This window comes from Lolium perenne, chromosome 7 (assembly GCF_019359855.2).
Source record: "Lolium perenne isolate Kyuss_39 chromosome 7, Kyuss_2.0, whole genome shotgun sequence".
Taxonomy (NCBI): Eukaryota; Viridiplantae; Streptophyta; class Magnoliopsida; order Poales; family Poaceae; genus Lolium; species Lolium perenne.
Genome location: NC_067250.2, coordinates 318,841,819 through 318,853,809, shown reverse-complemented (window position 1 = coordinate 318,853,809; position 11,991 = coordinate 318,841,819). Strand labels below are relative to the sequence as shown.

At 44.9% G+C, this 11,991-nt stretch overlaps 1 protein-coding gene across 1 annotated transcript; it reads right to left on the bottom strand.

Moving 5' to 3' along the window:
- Positions 1-64: 64 nt before the first annotated feature.
- On the bottom strand, positions 65-1,513 carry LOC139833001 (uncharacterized). Its single transcript, XM_071823029.1, has one exon. The coding sequence runs from the start codon at positions 1,342-1,344 to the stop codon at positions 379-381; it is 966 nt and encodes a 321-aa protein (XP_071679130.1). The 5' UTR covers positions 1,345-1,513; the 3' UTR covers positions 65-378.
- Between the last annotated feature and the right edge of the window lie 10,478 nt (positions 1,514-11,991).

Here is an 11,991-nt window from a genome sequence, read left to right as displayed (position 1 = left end):
AGATCCAAAGAAAAAGGAAAAACATGAAAAAGCAAATTTAAACGTAATACTTACACAAATGTCAGATAAAAAGTATATTCCCGAAAACTGTATTAATTTCTCGTGCATACACTCCAGCTTCTTAATCTCTCTCTGCCTACTAAAATGGCGAAATACATACACGGTCACGGGGTCAGCCAGGTACAAATATCTCCATCAGACTATTACTCACGGCTGCAACTCAGGATTATTAACATTGAAACATTGTAACTATTGGTTGCTGCGCTGAATAACCAAGATTACGATCCTTCGCCCTCTACCGATGTTCATAATCTCTCCCTGCTATGGCAGAATACATACATATGGTCGGCCAAATCCAAAAATTTCCAGCAACTCATTCTACTCCATCTCTTTGACGGTGCCGTAGCATTGTCCATCGTCGCCGTAGGAGAACCATGTGCCGGTATACGCAGAGCAGTAGCACCCAGACGCGGCATCGTAGAAGTACCCCGTGATGCTGCTGTAGTAGTAGCCCGATGCCGGATCGTACACGTAGTCCCAGCCCCCGACGCCGGCTCCCTCGCCAGCCTCCGACGCCGCCGTACCCGAAGCGTCGCCCGGCGTATCCGGCTGATCGGGATCGACCGCCTGTCCACCGGCTGTTTCCGCTCCGGCGTCGACGTAGTCACGAGTGGTGGCGGCTGCTTGGTATCCTTCTTCGACCTCCTGCGCGGCAGCGGAAGCAGCCGCCCGGGCGCGGCGGCCGTACTCGTAGGCCCAGGCCGCCTCCTCGAACGCCTCGCGGTCGTGGGAGTAGGCGTCGAGGTCGCCGCGGTCGAACAGCTCCGCGGCCGCGTCCGTCAGCTCGTCGAACGCGCGCCGGGTCGCCTCGTCCATCCTGCTGCCAGCAGTCCCGCGGGTGCCGGCAGCGCCGCCGAGGCCCTTGAGCCGCCTGAGGGCGCGCGGGACCGTCTCGCCGGGCTCGAGGATCCCGACCACCCTCTTCCTGATGTCGAACACGGCGCGGGAGGCGACGAGGTCGTCCACGAGCCGCTCGTCCTCCTCCTGCCTCCTCAGGGCCTTCCTGGCGCGCTTCGTGGCGGCGGGGGCGGCGTCGGCGTCGGCGGGGCCCAGCCAGGCCTCCTCCTTCGTGGCGCCCCGCGCCGCGCGCTCCACGAACGTGCCGTTCTCGTCGAGGAACCCGGTGTCGTCGCGGGAGCCGCTGCCGCCGCCGCCGCCGCGTTCTTCGTCGTCGTAGGCGGAACCAACACCGTAACGTCGTGCTCCGGAGGCCTTGTAGATGTCGCCGTCTCCGGGCGGGCGCTTGGTGCCGCGCGGCGGCGGCTGCTCCGTCGGTGCCTCCATAGATCGATCGATCGGCGGCGGTACGTCGGCGGCGGGATGGTTCTGATCTGATTGGGGAAAAGAGAACGGATCTGTCACGAGAAGGGCCTGACGAGGGAGATAATATGCTGTGCGTACTCGTGTTCGTGTACCGGTCGGATTTCCTTTGGGCCGACACGGTTACAGCCAAGTAAGTAGGTGTCCCCGGGTTCCAGTTTTGCGCACGTCCACCGCCATCGCCGCGAAACCCTACGGCGTCGCGTCCCAGACGATGGTGACACTGACACACAAGGTTTTTCTTTCTTCGATTGATTTTTACCGTCTGAAAAATTAAGGCAGTGTTTGGATGCTTAGAATTAGACTCTGAATTTGGAAATCTAGAATTGAAGGCCCAATTCTACCGTTTGGTTGTGTTTGGTATTCGTCTGTGGAATTGTAGTCCAATTCCGAGCCCACCCCCGCACGCTAACTTACCCCTTCGCGAATTCAGACCTCAGCACCTCCGTATTCATCTCTGAATTGGAGCAGCGCTTGCTTCGTCCCGAACAGGCCAGCTCATGCGAGAGGAGCTCCTCCCGGCGGCGCCGCCAGTAAACTTCGCCGCCCCGCCCCCCGCCCTGTCCCCGCCGGAAAGCCGAGCGCCGATGCAACTACACGACCGGCCCCGACCATCCCCGCGGTCCACAGCCTCTTCTTCCTCTGCCACCGGCGCGGTCCTGGCTACCTCCGCCTCCCCGTCATCCTGCACGGCTCCGCTGCCTTCCCCTGCGGCCGGCAGGAGGCGGCGCATCTCCGGCCTCCCCGCACCAGCTCGGCACCCCGGCACCACGACACGGACAACCGCTTGCTGTCGTTGCTCCACCCGCGCCGCCGGCAGCCCCACGCGGCCGCAACTCCAGCCCTTCCCCCTGTCCCGCCGCGGATCTCGTGCATCCCTCGCCGGCAGTCTGACACTTCTCCCTGCCCGCCGCCGTCAGAAGAATCTCGGGCTCGCCGGTCGGTGGTCTGCTCCCCTTGCCCCATTTGCACTTCGATTTTGCAGATTTGGTGGAGAAGAAGTGCTGATTCAAATTGAAATTTCGCAATTCCACACAATGTGCATCCAAACAAGATTTAGAATTCCATTGATCTTTTGATTCTACAGTTGAATACCACGCGCATCCAAACAACATTTGTGGTATTGAATTGAATTGGTTGATTTGGTTTTCCATTATCAATTCAATTCAGAGCCCAATTTATTGCAACAAAACACAGCATAAACGAAATTCGAACTCAAATCTCTTTGAGGGTGTCTCCAATGTGAAAATAAGGTTGTTCTTTTTTTTAGATTCACAGGGAGACATCTCCCCGGTTCCATTTCATACGATAAAATGAAACCACATAGTTCAACGCACCCCCGCACCCACCGTTTGACACCAAAACAGAAACCAGGGCTAAGACCTACCGCCCAAACATCAGACAAAAGCATCTCAAAAGCAGCCAATTTTTAAGGCTAAGCCCAGCAACTAAACCTCTCCACGACACACTAGCACGGCAACAGCTAAGATGCAGATTCTAAAGCTCTTTTACACACCACTCCAAGCTGAACCTTTTTCACAGCACGACATGAACTGAAGCGTCTTCCTCTGGATGCTCCTTCAGAAACTCCAGTGACGCTCGTCCTCCATGAGAAGTTTTGGCGGCAGGAGCCCATGAAGATATCCAATCAAAGGAAGAACACTTCAGGGTGGTTCCAGCTCCAGTGGTGCTTTGATCTTGGTTCACGGATGCTTCATGAAGAAGTCCACTTCCTCCCACATCTGGTCGTTGAAAGGGACTTTCCAATTTCTCACATAAGAAAGAATGACCCTCCACACCTGCTTCAAATCCAACCAAGTAATTCTATTAAACACTAAGCTATTTCTAGAATTCCAAATTCCCCACAAATTAGCAGAGGATATGAAATTAAACTGTAAAAACATTTTGTTACATAGCCATCTACCAGCTATATCTATATATTTATCTACTTTATGCTTACAGATTTCTTTGACCAGACCCCACACCTGTCTTGCAACAATACAGTCAAAAAACAGGTGATGCACGTACACTTTCAAATTCTCTACAGAAGGAGCACTCCATAGGTTTTGGAATACCCCTTTTTCTCAAATTGTCTCTAGTCATAATCTTGTTTTGAGACAACAGCCAAAGGAAAATCTGAATCCTAGGTGGGATTTTAAAGTCTCAAACAGCAGGTAAATAAATTGGAGTTACTCCTCTAAAATTTACTAGAGCATACATAGATTTTGAAGAGTACACCCCATTTGTTTCATAAGTCCAGATAAGTTGATCCTCATCAGAGTTGTAAACTATAGTTTCAGCAATAGCTACTAATTCCTGCCATTGTACCATCATATCATCAGTGAAGTTTCTCCTAAAATCACATCTCAAATTTGTTCCATCCCAAATATCCCTAACAGTTTTAGTTTGCTGATTAGATACAAAATATATGTCCCAAAACTGAGTTGCCAAATTAGTATTACCAAACCAAACATCTTCCCAAAATCTGACACTCCTACCATTTTCTATTTTCCATTTATACCCAAACCTCACAGCTTCTGCAGCACTCATCACACCTTTCCAAAAGGTGGATGGGTGTGCATCATGGCAACACAGAATATTAGGATCCTTAGTATTATACTTACAATCTATGACCTTCCTCCACAGGGTCCCTTCCCCCTGTATATATCTCTTAACCCAAGACCCTAAGAGACATAAATTTAAATCTTGCAGATTAGGAATCCCCATGCCACCAAACTCCTTTCTCATACACACAGAAGACCAATTGGCTAAATGGATTTTGTTGTTCCCTTCCTCATTATTCCATAGGCAATTGGCTAGTTGTGTATTAATAAGATTCAAAGCCCATTTGGGGAACTTAAAGAAAGATAGCAAATAAACTGGAATACTAGCTAAGACTGACCTCACTAATTCCCTTTTGGCTGCAGAAGATAATAACTTCCCTCTCCAGCCAGCTAATCTACTTAAAAGGGAGTCAATCAAAGGTTGTAGATCCTCCCTTTTCAACTTATCATAATGAAGAGGAATCCCTAAATATTTAATTGGGAAAGAACCTAGCACACATCCAAAAGTTTTCAGGAAAGTGGTACACTCCCCTATTTCTACATTAATAGGAATTAACTCACTTTTATGGTAATTAATTCTCATGCCAGAGATCTGTTCAAAACAAGTTAAAATCTATTTCATATTAGTGGCTATCTCATTACTTTTCTCAAGGAAAAGTAGGATATCATCAGCATACTGGAGACAGATAACACCACCTGGGACAAAGTCAGGGCAGAGCCACCTAATCAGCCCCACATCACTTCCCTTGAGCAACATTTTAGAGAAAACATCAACTACAAAATTAAAAAGACCAGGTGACAGAAGGTCCCCCTGTCTTAAACCTTTATCAGTAATAAAGAAATCACTCTCTACTTCATTTATTTTCACACCCACTGAACCACCAGTGGTCAACTGTTTTATAAGCCTAATCCAGAAAGGACTAAATCCCCTAAGATGCAATACCTCATACAGAAAATCTAGATTAACTCTATCATATGCCTTCTCATAATCAATTTTAAACACAAAACCTTCCATTTTCCTCCTATGCACCTCATGTACAATTTCATGTGCAGTAAATACACTCTCGAAAATATATCTACCCTTAATAAAAGCAGATTGATTTGGAGAAATTAATCTCCCTATGATTTTGGCCAGCCTATTTGTTAGCACTTTGCAGAAAATCTTAAAGCTACAATTAAGTAAACTTATAGGTCTAAATTTCTTCATAGTTCTAGCATCATCCTCCTTTGGGATCAAGGTAATCATAGCAAAATTTAATCTGAAAATGTCTAGCTTATCATCAAACCAAGCTTCAAAGAGATGCAATAAATCTATATCAATAATATCCCAATATTTTTGATAAAAGAAAAAAGACAGGCCGTCTAGCCCAGGTGCTCCAACAGCATAGGAACCAAACACAGCCTCTTTTATCTCCTCCAAAGTAAATCTACCTTCTAACATCTCATTCTCGTCTCTCTTCCGCACCAAACAAATCTTTATAAAAAGCTTTAGCTATCTCTAACATCTTTTTTGTTTCAGTTACATGACCCTCAGGGCCTTCTAGCACAAGAATCATTGTCTTTCTTCTTCTCTGATTAGCTAAAGCATGAAAATAAGAAGTGTTTCTATCTCCCTCACATACATCTCTATCCCTAGATCTTTGCTTGGCTTTAATTTCCTCAATTATCCAAAAGGAACTCATTCAGCAAGAATTTGTTTAAATCTCCCAGCTTCACCCTCAGAGAGTTCATGAGTTTCAGCCTTCACATCTAAAACATCATATTCCTCCATAAGGGATTTTTTATTTTTCCTAATTTCAGCATCTATATTAGCACTCCAACCCTTAGCAGAGCTCCTAAAATTCCTTACCTTAGCCTGCCATATATCTAGAGGATTATTACTTTTTTACTAGAATAGACCAGGCTTTAATTACCACATCTAAAAAAATCTACTCTAGTGCTCCACCATTTTTCAAATTTAAAACTACTTTTCTTAGGCACATTTACCTCCCCAGAGTCCCAAACCATTGGAGTGTGATCACTCCCTAGCCTGGGTAAAGCTCTAGCACTTCCCAAAGGAAACAGGGCCTCAAAACTAGTATTGCAAAAGATTCTATCAATCCTACTCATAATCTTATTATTTTGATTATTACTCCAAGTAAAAGATCTACCTGCCAAACCTATCTCTACCAAGGCCCACATATCAACTTTCAAAGGGATAACAGTGTCCTCTAGGCATTTCTTCCTACCAGGAGCAGTAATCCCTCTAATATTAAAAAAGGAAACTAACATTGTAATCTCTTCCTGGGGTGCTTGCCCCGAGACTTCCTAATGACTTCTATCCATTTATCTCCTTCATCCTCATAGTTCTCATCATCTTCCCTATCACTTTTTTCAGGAGTAACAGCTAGAGCATCACTATCAGAAATTAAAACTATTCTTTGAGATTCAAGAGGTAAATTCTCACTAGGAATCTCAATATCTACTAAATCACTCCTAGGTGAATTGAAACTATGATGATTACTCCCTACTCTACCATTAGCACTAATGGCAGAAATATCGACACCAAATTTTCTAGCCAAGGATTCAAGATAATCTACAACAAGAGACTGAAAAACATTAGACTGCATTATACCTTTCATCTTCTTGTTAGGCTCCTCCAGATTGCTCCTCTTCTTGTACTCAATTGCTTTCTTCATGACATTAATGGAAGTATCCACCCTAGAGCTCTGTCTGGTAGCTTGCACAGGCCCCCAAACCTTCTTCTTCCTTCCTTTATCCTTGTCAACTTTGTCCAGTATCACCTCTTTGTCAGGTTTCTCCAGAGTGGGGAGGAATTCATCTGGTAGAGCAGCCTCAAGATCATCCACCTTCATCTCCACTGTCTCCATGGCCCCCTCCTGTTGACCAGCAAGGCCCCCTGTTCCTCCAAGAGGAAATTCTGAGCTTCTTCTCCCACTTCATCCTGAGAACAACTACCACCACTTTTCCAGATAAACCTACCATCATCACCAACACAACTATTCTTGATCAGCAGGTCATACACTTCTGCACCACTGACATACTCCTTGACCTCTTCCCCATCAGCAACAAGCCTTCTCACCACAGACCCAGAGCTAGAAGCACCAGGAGTCATCACCGTAGAATTAGCATTAGCACTCCCTGCTACATTATTCCTATCAGTCTCCATACCATCCTGCCTTTCACCAGTTTGCCCTTCATTTCCATGTTCATCATTTCCATCTGAAGGAGGAGGAGGTAGAGGAGGAGGGTCCTCAGCCACCCCCACAGCAGGCTCTCCTTCTGCTTCAAACACAATTGATTAAACTTTCCTTGAAAATGGAATAACCTGCCAGTAGGAATCCTAGTGGCATCTCTGCATTTTATCCTGACCCTAACCACCTCATCACAACCTTTGAACACACTCATCCAATCTATTTCCTCCAGAATGCCACATACAGAAACAGCTTGAGCAATACAATTCCATTCACACCATGGAGGTTGTAGTCCATGGATTTTCATCGAAGTCTCTTGCATGACAGCTACAGGATCTTGATCATCATCCCAAGCCTCCACTTTCACCTAGACACCAGATTTTGTCAAACCAAACCTGGGGTAGCCAATCACCTGGTCCACCAGGAGATGTGGTAGAAATTTGACCAGATAAGACCACTGAGTGAGCTCCCTGATCTGCCAAGGCCAGTTTGTTCTGTAAATTCTAGCAAACTCCTTAGCTAGCTCTGCTTTGGTTATGTTTCCCTCCTCTATCAACACCAATCCACAGTTATTGGTAGTAGCCACATGGTTCATCACTACATCAGGAATCTCAATGTGAAAAAATCCCGTGCCATTTGCTGCACTTCCAGTATACTTAGCTACCTGAGGAGGCCTCTTGATCACTGGACAACCCTCAACAACATGGTTGGTTGCCTTGCAGATAAAACAAAGAGCCTTCTTAGCACATGACTGCTTGAAATGCCCAGGTTCTCCACAACCAAGACAGATAGTGTCCACATAGGACATCTGATTTGGGATCACTTGAGCAGTTTCCCCACTCCCTCCACTTTTCTTCTTCTGCATGTGCTTGGGTTCTCCACTTTTTCCTTTAGCAGCATTCACACCCTCTGCATTCTGGTTGTTCTGAGAAAAATCTTCAGAATTTGGAGCAATCCACTGATTGGATGGATACCCAAACTGCTGTGAAGGGAATTGAGGATATGCTCCCTAGAAGGCCCAAGGGGGAGGCATCCCTCCAGGCACAAAACCATAAGGTTGAGGAGGGAAAGGGAAGCCACCTTGATTCTGGAAATCTTGGAATGGATGTTGCTGTTGCTGCTGGGAATTCTGGTTGAACTGGTTGCCATGTTGCTATCGATTCCAGTTATCACCTCTTCCCCCACCAGAACCTCTTCCCCTGTTTCTCCCACCACGGCCACGATCGGCCATGACTAGCTCCTCCACCTCTAGATCTATAAACTCACACTCTTCAGCCCCCAAGTAGCATAGGCCTGGTCTCTCTGGTGGCAATGGCGGCAGAGAGGGAGAACTGTGAACCCTAGGGAGGAGAGGGGGTTTATATATGTCTCTCCCCTCTTGGGTGGCTGATACGTCTCCGACGTATCGATAATTTCTTATGTTCCATGCCACATTATTGATGATATCTACATGTTTTTATGCATACTTTATGTCATATTTATGCATTTTCCGGCACTAACCTATTAACGAGATGCCGAAGAGCCAGTTGCTGTTTTCTGCTGTTTTTGGTTTCAGAAATCCTAGTAAGGAAATATTCTCGGAATTGGACGAAATCAACACCCAGGGGCCTATTTTCACACGAAACTTCCAGAAGACCGAAGAGGAGACGGAGTGGGGCCACGAGGTGGCCAGACAACAGGGCGGCGCGGCCCAGGTCTTGGCCGCGCGGCCCTGGCGTCTGGGCCCCTCGTGTGGCCCCCTGACCTGCCCTTCCGCCTACTTATAGCCTTCATCGCGAAACCCCCAGTACCGAGAGCCACGATACGGAAAACCTTCCAGAGACGTCGCCGCCGCCAATCCCATCTCGGGGGATTCAGGAGATCGCCTCCGGCACCCTGCCGGAGAGGGGATTCATCTCCCGGAGGACTCTACACCGCCATGGTCGCCTCCGGAGTGATGAGTGAGTAGTTCACCCCTGGACTATGGGTCCATAGCAGTAGCTAGATGGTTGTCTTCTCCTCATTATGCTTCATTGTCGGATCTTGTGAGCTGCCTAACATGATCAAGATCATCTATCTGTAATGCTATATGTTGTGTTTGTTGGGATCCGATGGATAGAGAATACTATGTTATGTTGATTATCAATCTATGTGTTGTTTATGATCTTGCATGCTCTCCGTTACTAGTAGATGCTTTGGCCAAGTTGATGCTTGTAACTCCAAGAGGGAGTATTTATGCTCGATAGTGGGTTCATGTCTCCGTGAATGCAGGGAGTGAGAGAAACCTCTAAGGTTATGGATGTCTGTTGCCACTAGGGATAAAACATTGATGCTATGTCCGAGGATGTAGTTATTGATTACATTACGCACCATACTTAATGCAATTGTCTGTTGTTTGCAACTTAATCTTGAAGGGGTGCGGATGCTAACCCGAAGGTGGACTTTTTAGGCATAGATGCATGCTGGATAGCGGTCTATGTACTTTGTCGTAATGCCCAATTAAATCTCACAATACTCATCATATCATGTATGTGCATGGTCATGCCCTCTCTATTTGTCAATTGCCCAACTGTAATTTGTTCACCCAACATGCTAATTATCTTATGGCAGAGACACCTCAAGTGAACTGTGGACCCCGGTCCATTCTTTTACATCGAATACAATCTACTGCAATACTTGTTCTACTGTTTTCTGCAAACAATCATCATCCACACTATACATCTAATCCTTTGTTACAGCAAGCCGGTGAGATTGACAACCTCACTGTTTCGTTGGGGCAAAGTACTTGGGTTGTGTTGTGCAGGTTCCACGTTGGCGCCGGAATCCCTGGTGTTGCGCCGCACTACATCTCGCCGCCATCAACCTTCAACGTGCTTCTTGGCTCCTACTGGTTCGATAAACCTTGGTTTCTTACTGAGGGAAAACTTGCCGCTGTACGCATCACACCTTCCTCTTGGGGTTCCCAACGGACGCGTCTTTGTACGCGTATCAAGCAGATTTTTACAGCGCCGTTGCCGGGGAGATCAAGACACGCTGCAAGGGGAGTCTCCACAATCCAATCTCTTTACTTTGTTTTTGTCTTGCATTATTTTATTTACTACTTTGTTTGCTGCACTAAATCAAAACACAAAAAAATTAGTTGCTAGTTTTACTTTACTTGCTATCTTGTTTGCACTCTATATTAACAAAAAAATTAGTTACTTGCATTTACTTTATCTAGTTTGCTTTATTTACTATTGCTAAAATGGGTACTCCTGAAAATACTAAGTTGTGTGACTTCACAACCACAAATAATAATGATTTCTTATGCACACCTATTACTCCACCTGCTACTACAGCGGAATTCTTTGAAATTAAACCTGCTTTACTGAATCTTGTTATGCGAGAGCAATTTTCTGGTGTTAGTTCCGATGATGCTGCTGCCCATCTCAATAACTTTGTTGAATTATGTGAAATGCAAAAGTATAAGGATGTAGATGGTGACATTATAAAATTAAAATTGTTTCCTTTCTCATTAAGAGGAAGAGCTAAAGATTGGTTGCTATCTCTGCCTAAGAATAGTATTGATTCATGGACTAAATGCAAGGATGCTTTTATTGGTAGATATTATCCCCCTCCTAAAATTATATCTTTGAGGAGTAGCATAATGAATTTTAAACAATTAGATACTGAGCATGTTGCACAAGCATGGGAAAGAATGAAATCTTTGGTTAAAAATTGCCCAACCCATGGACTGACTACTTGGATGATCATCCAAACCTTTTATGCAGGACTGAATTTTTCTTCACGGAACCTATTGGATTCAGCTGCTGGAGGTACCTTTATGTCCATCACTCTTGGTGAAGCAACAAAGCTTCTTGATAATATGATGATTAATTACTCTGAATGGCACACGGAAAGAGCTCCACAAGGTAAGAAGGTAAATTCTGTCGAAGAAACCTCTTCCTTGAGTGATAAGATTGATGCTATTATGTCTATGCTTGTGAATGCTAGGACAAATATTGATCCTAATAATGTTCCGTTAGCTTCATTGGTTGCTCAAGAAGAACATGTTGATGTAAACTACATTAAAAATAATAATTTCAACAACAATGCTTACCGGAACAATTCTAGTAACAACTATAGGCCATATCCTTATAATAATGGCAACGGCTATGGTAATTCTTATGGGAATTCTTACAACAATAATAGGAATTTACCCCCTGGACTTGAAGCCATGCTTAAAGAATTTATTAGTACACAAACTGCTTTTAACAAATCTGTTGAAGAAAAGCTTGGGAAAATTGATATACTTGCTTCTAAAGTCGATAGTCTTGCTGCTGATGTTGATCTTTTGAAATTGAAAGTTATGCCTCATGAAAATCATAATCATAAAATTGTTACTACAGCAAATGCCATCCAAGTTAGAATTAATGAGAATATAAGATTGATGGCCGAATTGCGTGCTAGGTGGGAAAAAGAAGAAAATGAAAAAGAAGATAATATAGCTAAAGTTTGGACTATTACCACCACTAGTAATGCTAATGCTACACATGTTGTTGCACCTCCTACTAATAATGGTAAAAGAATTGGTGTTGGCAATGTTTCCACTTCTAATGCAAAGCGTGAAAAACTGCCTGAAACTGCTAAAACTACTTTGAAGCGCTTGTGATAAAGCTGCTGAAATTTTTTCCAACATTGGGGATGATGATCCCATTGCTTTAGATTATAATGGTTTGGATTTTTATGATTGTCATATCTCTGAAGTTATAAAGTTCTTACAAAAACTTGCTAAGAGTCCTAATGCTAGTGCTATAAACTTGGCTTTCACGAAACATATTACAAATGCTCTCATAAAAGCTAGAGAAGAGAAACTAGAACGCGAAGCTTCTATT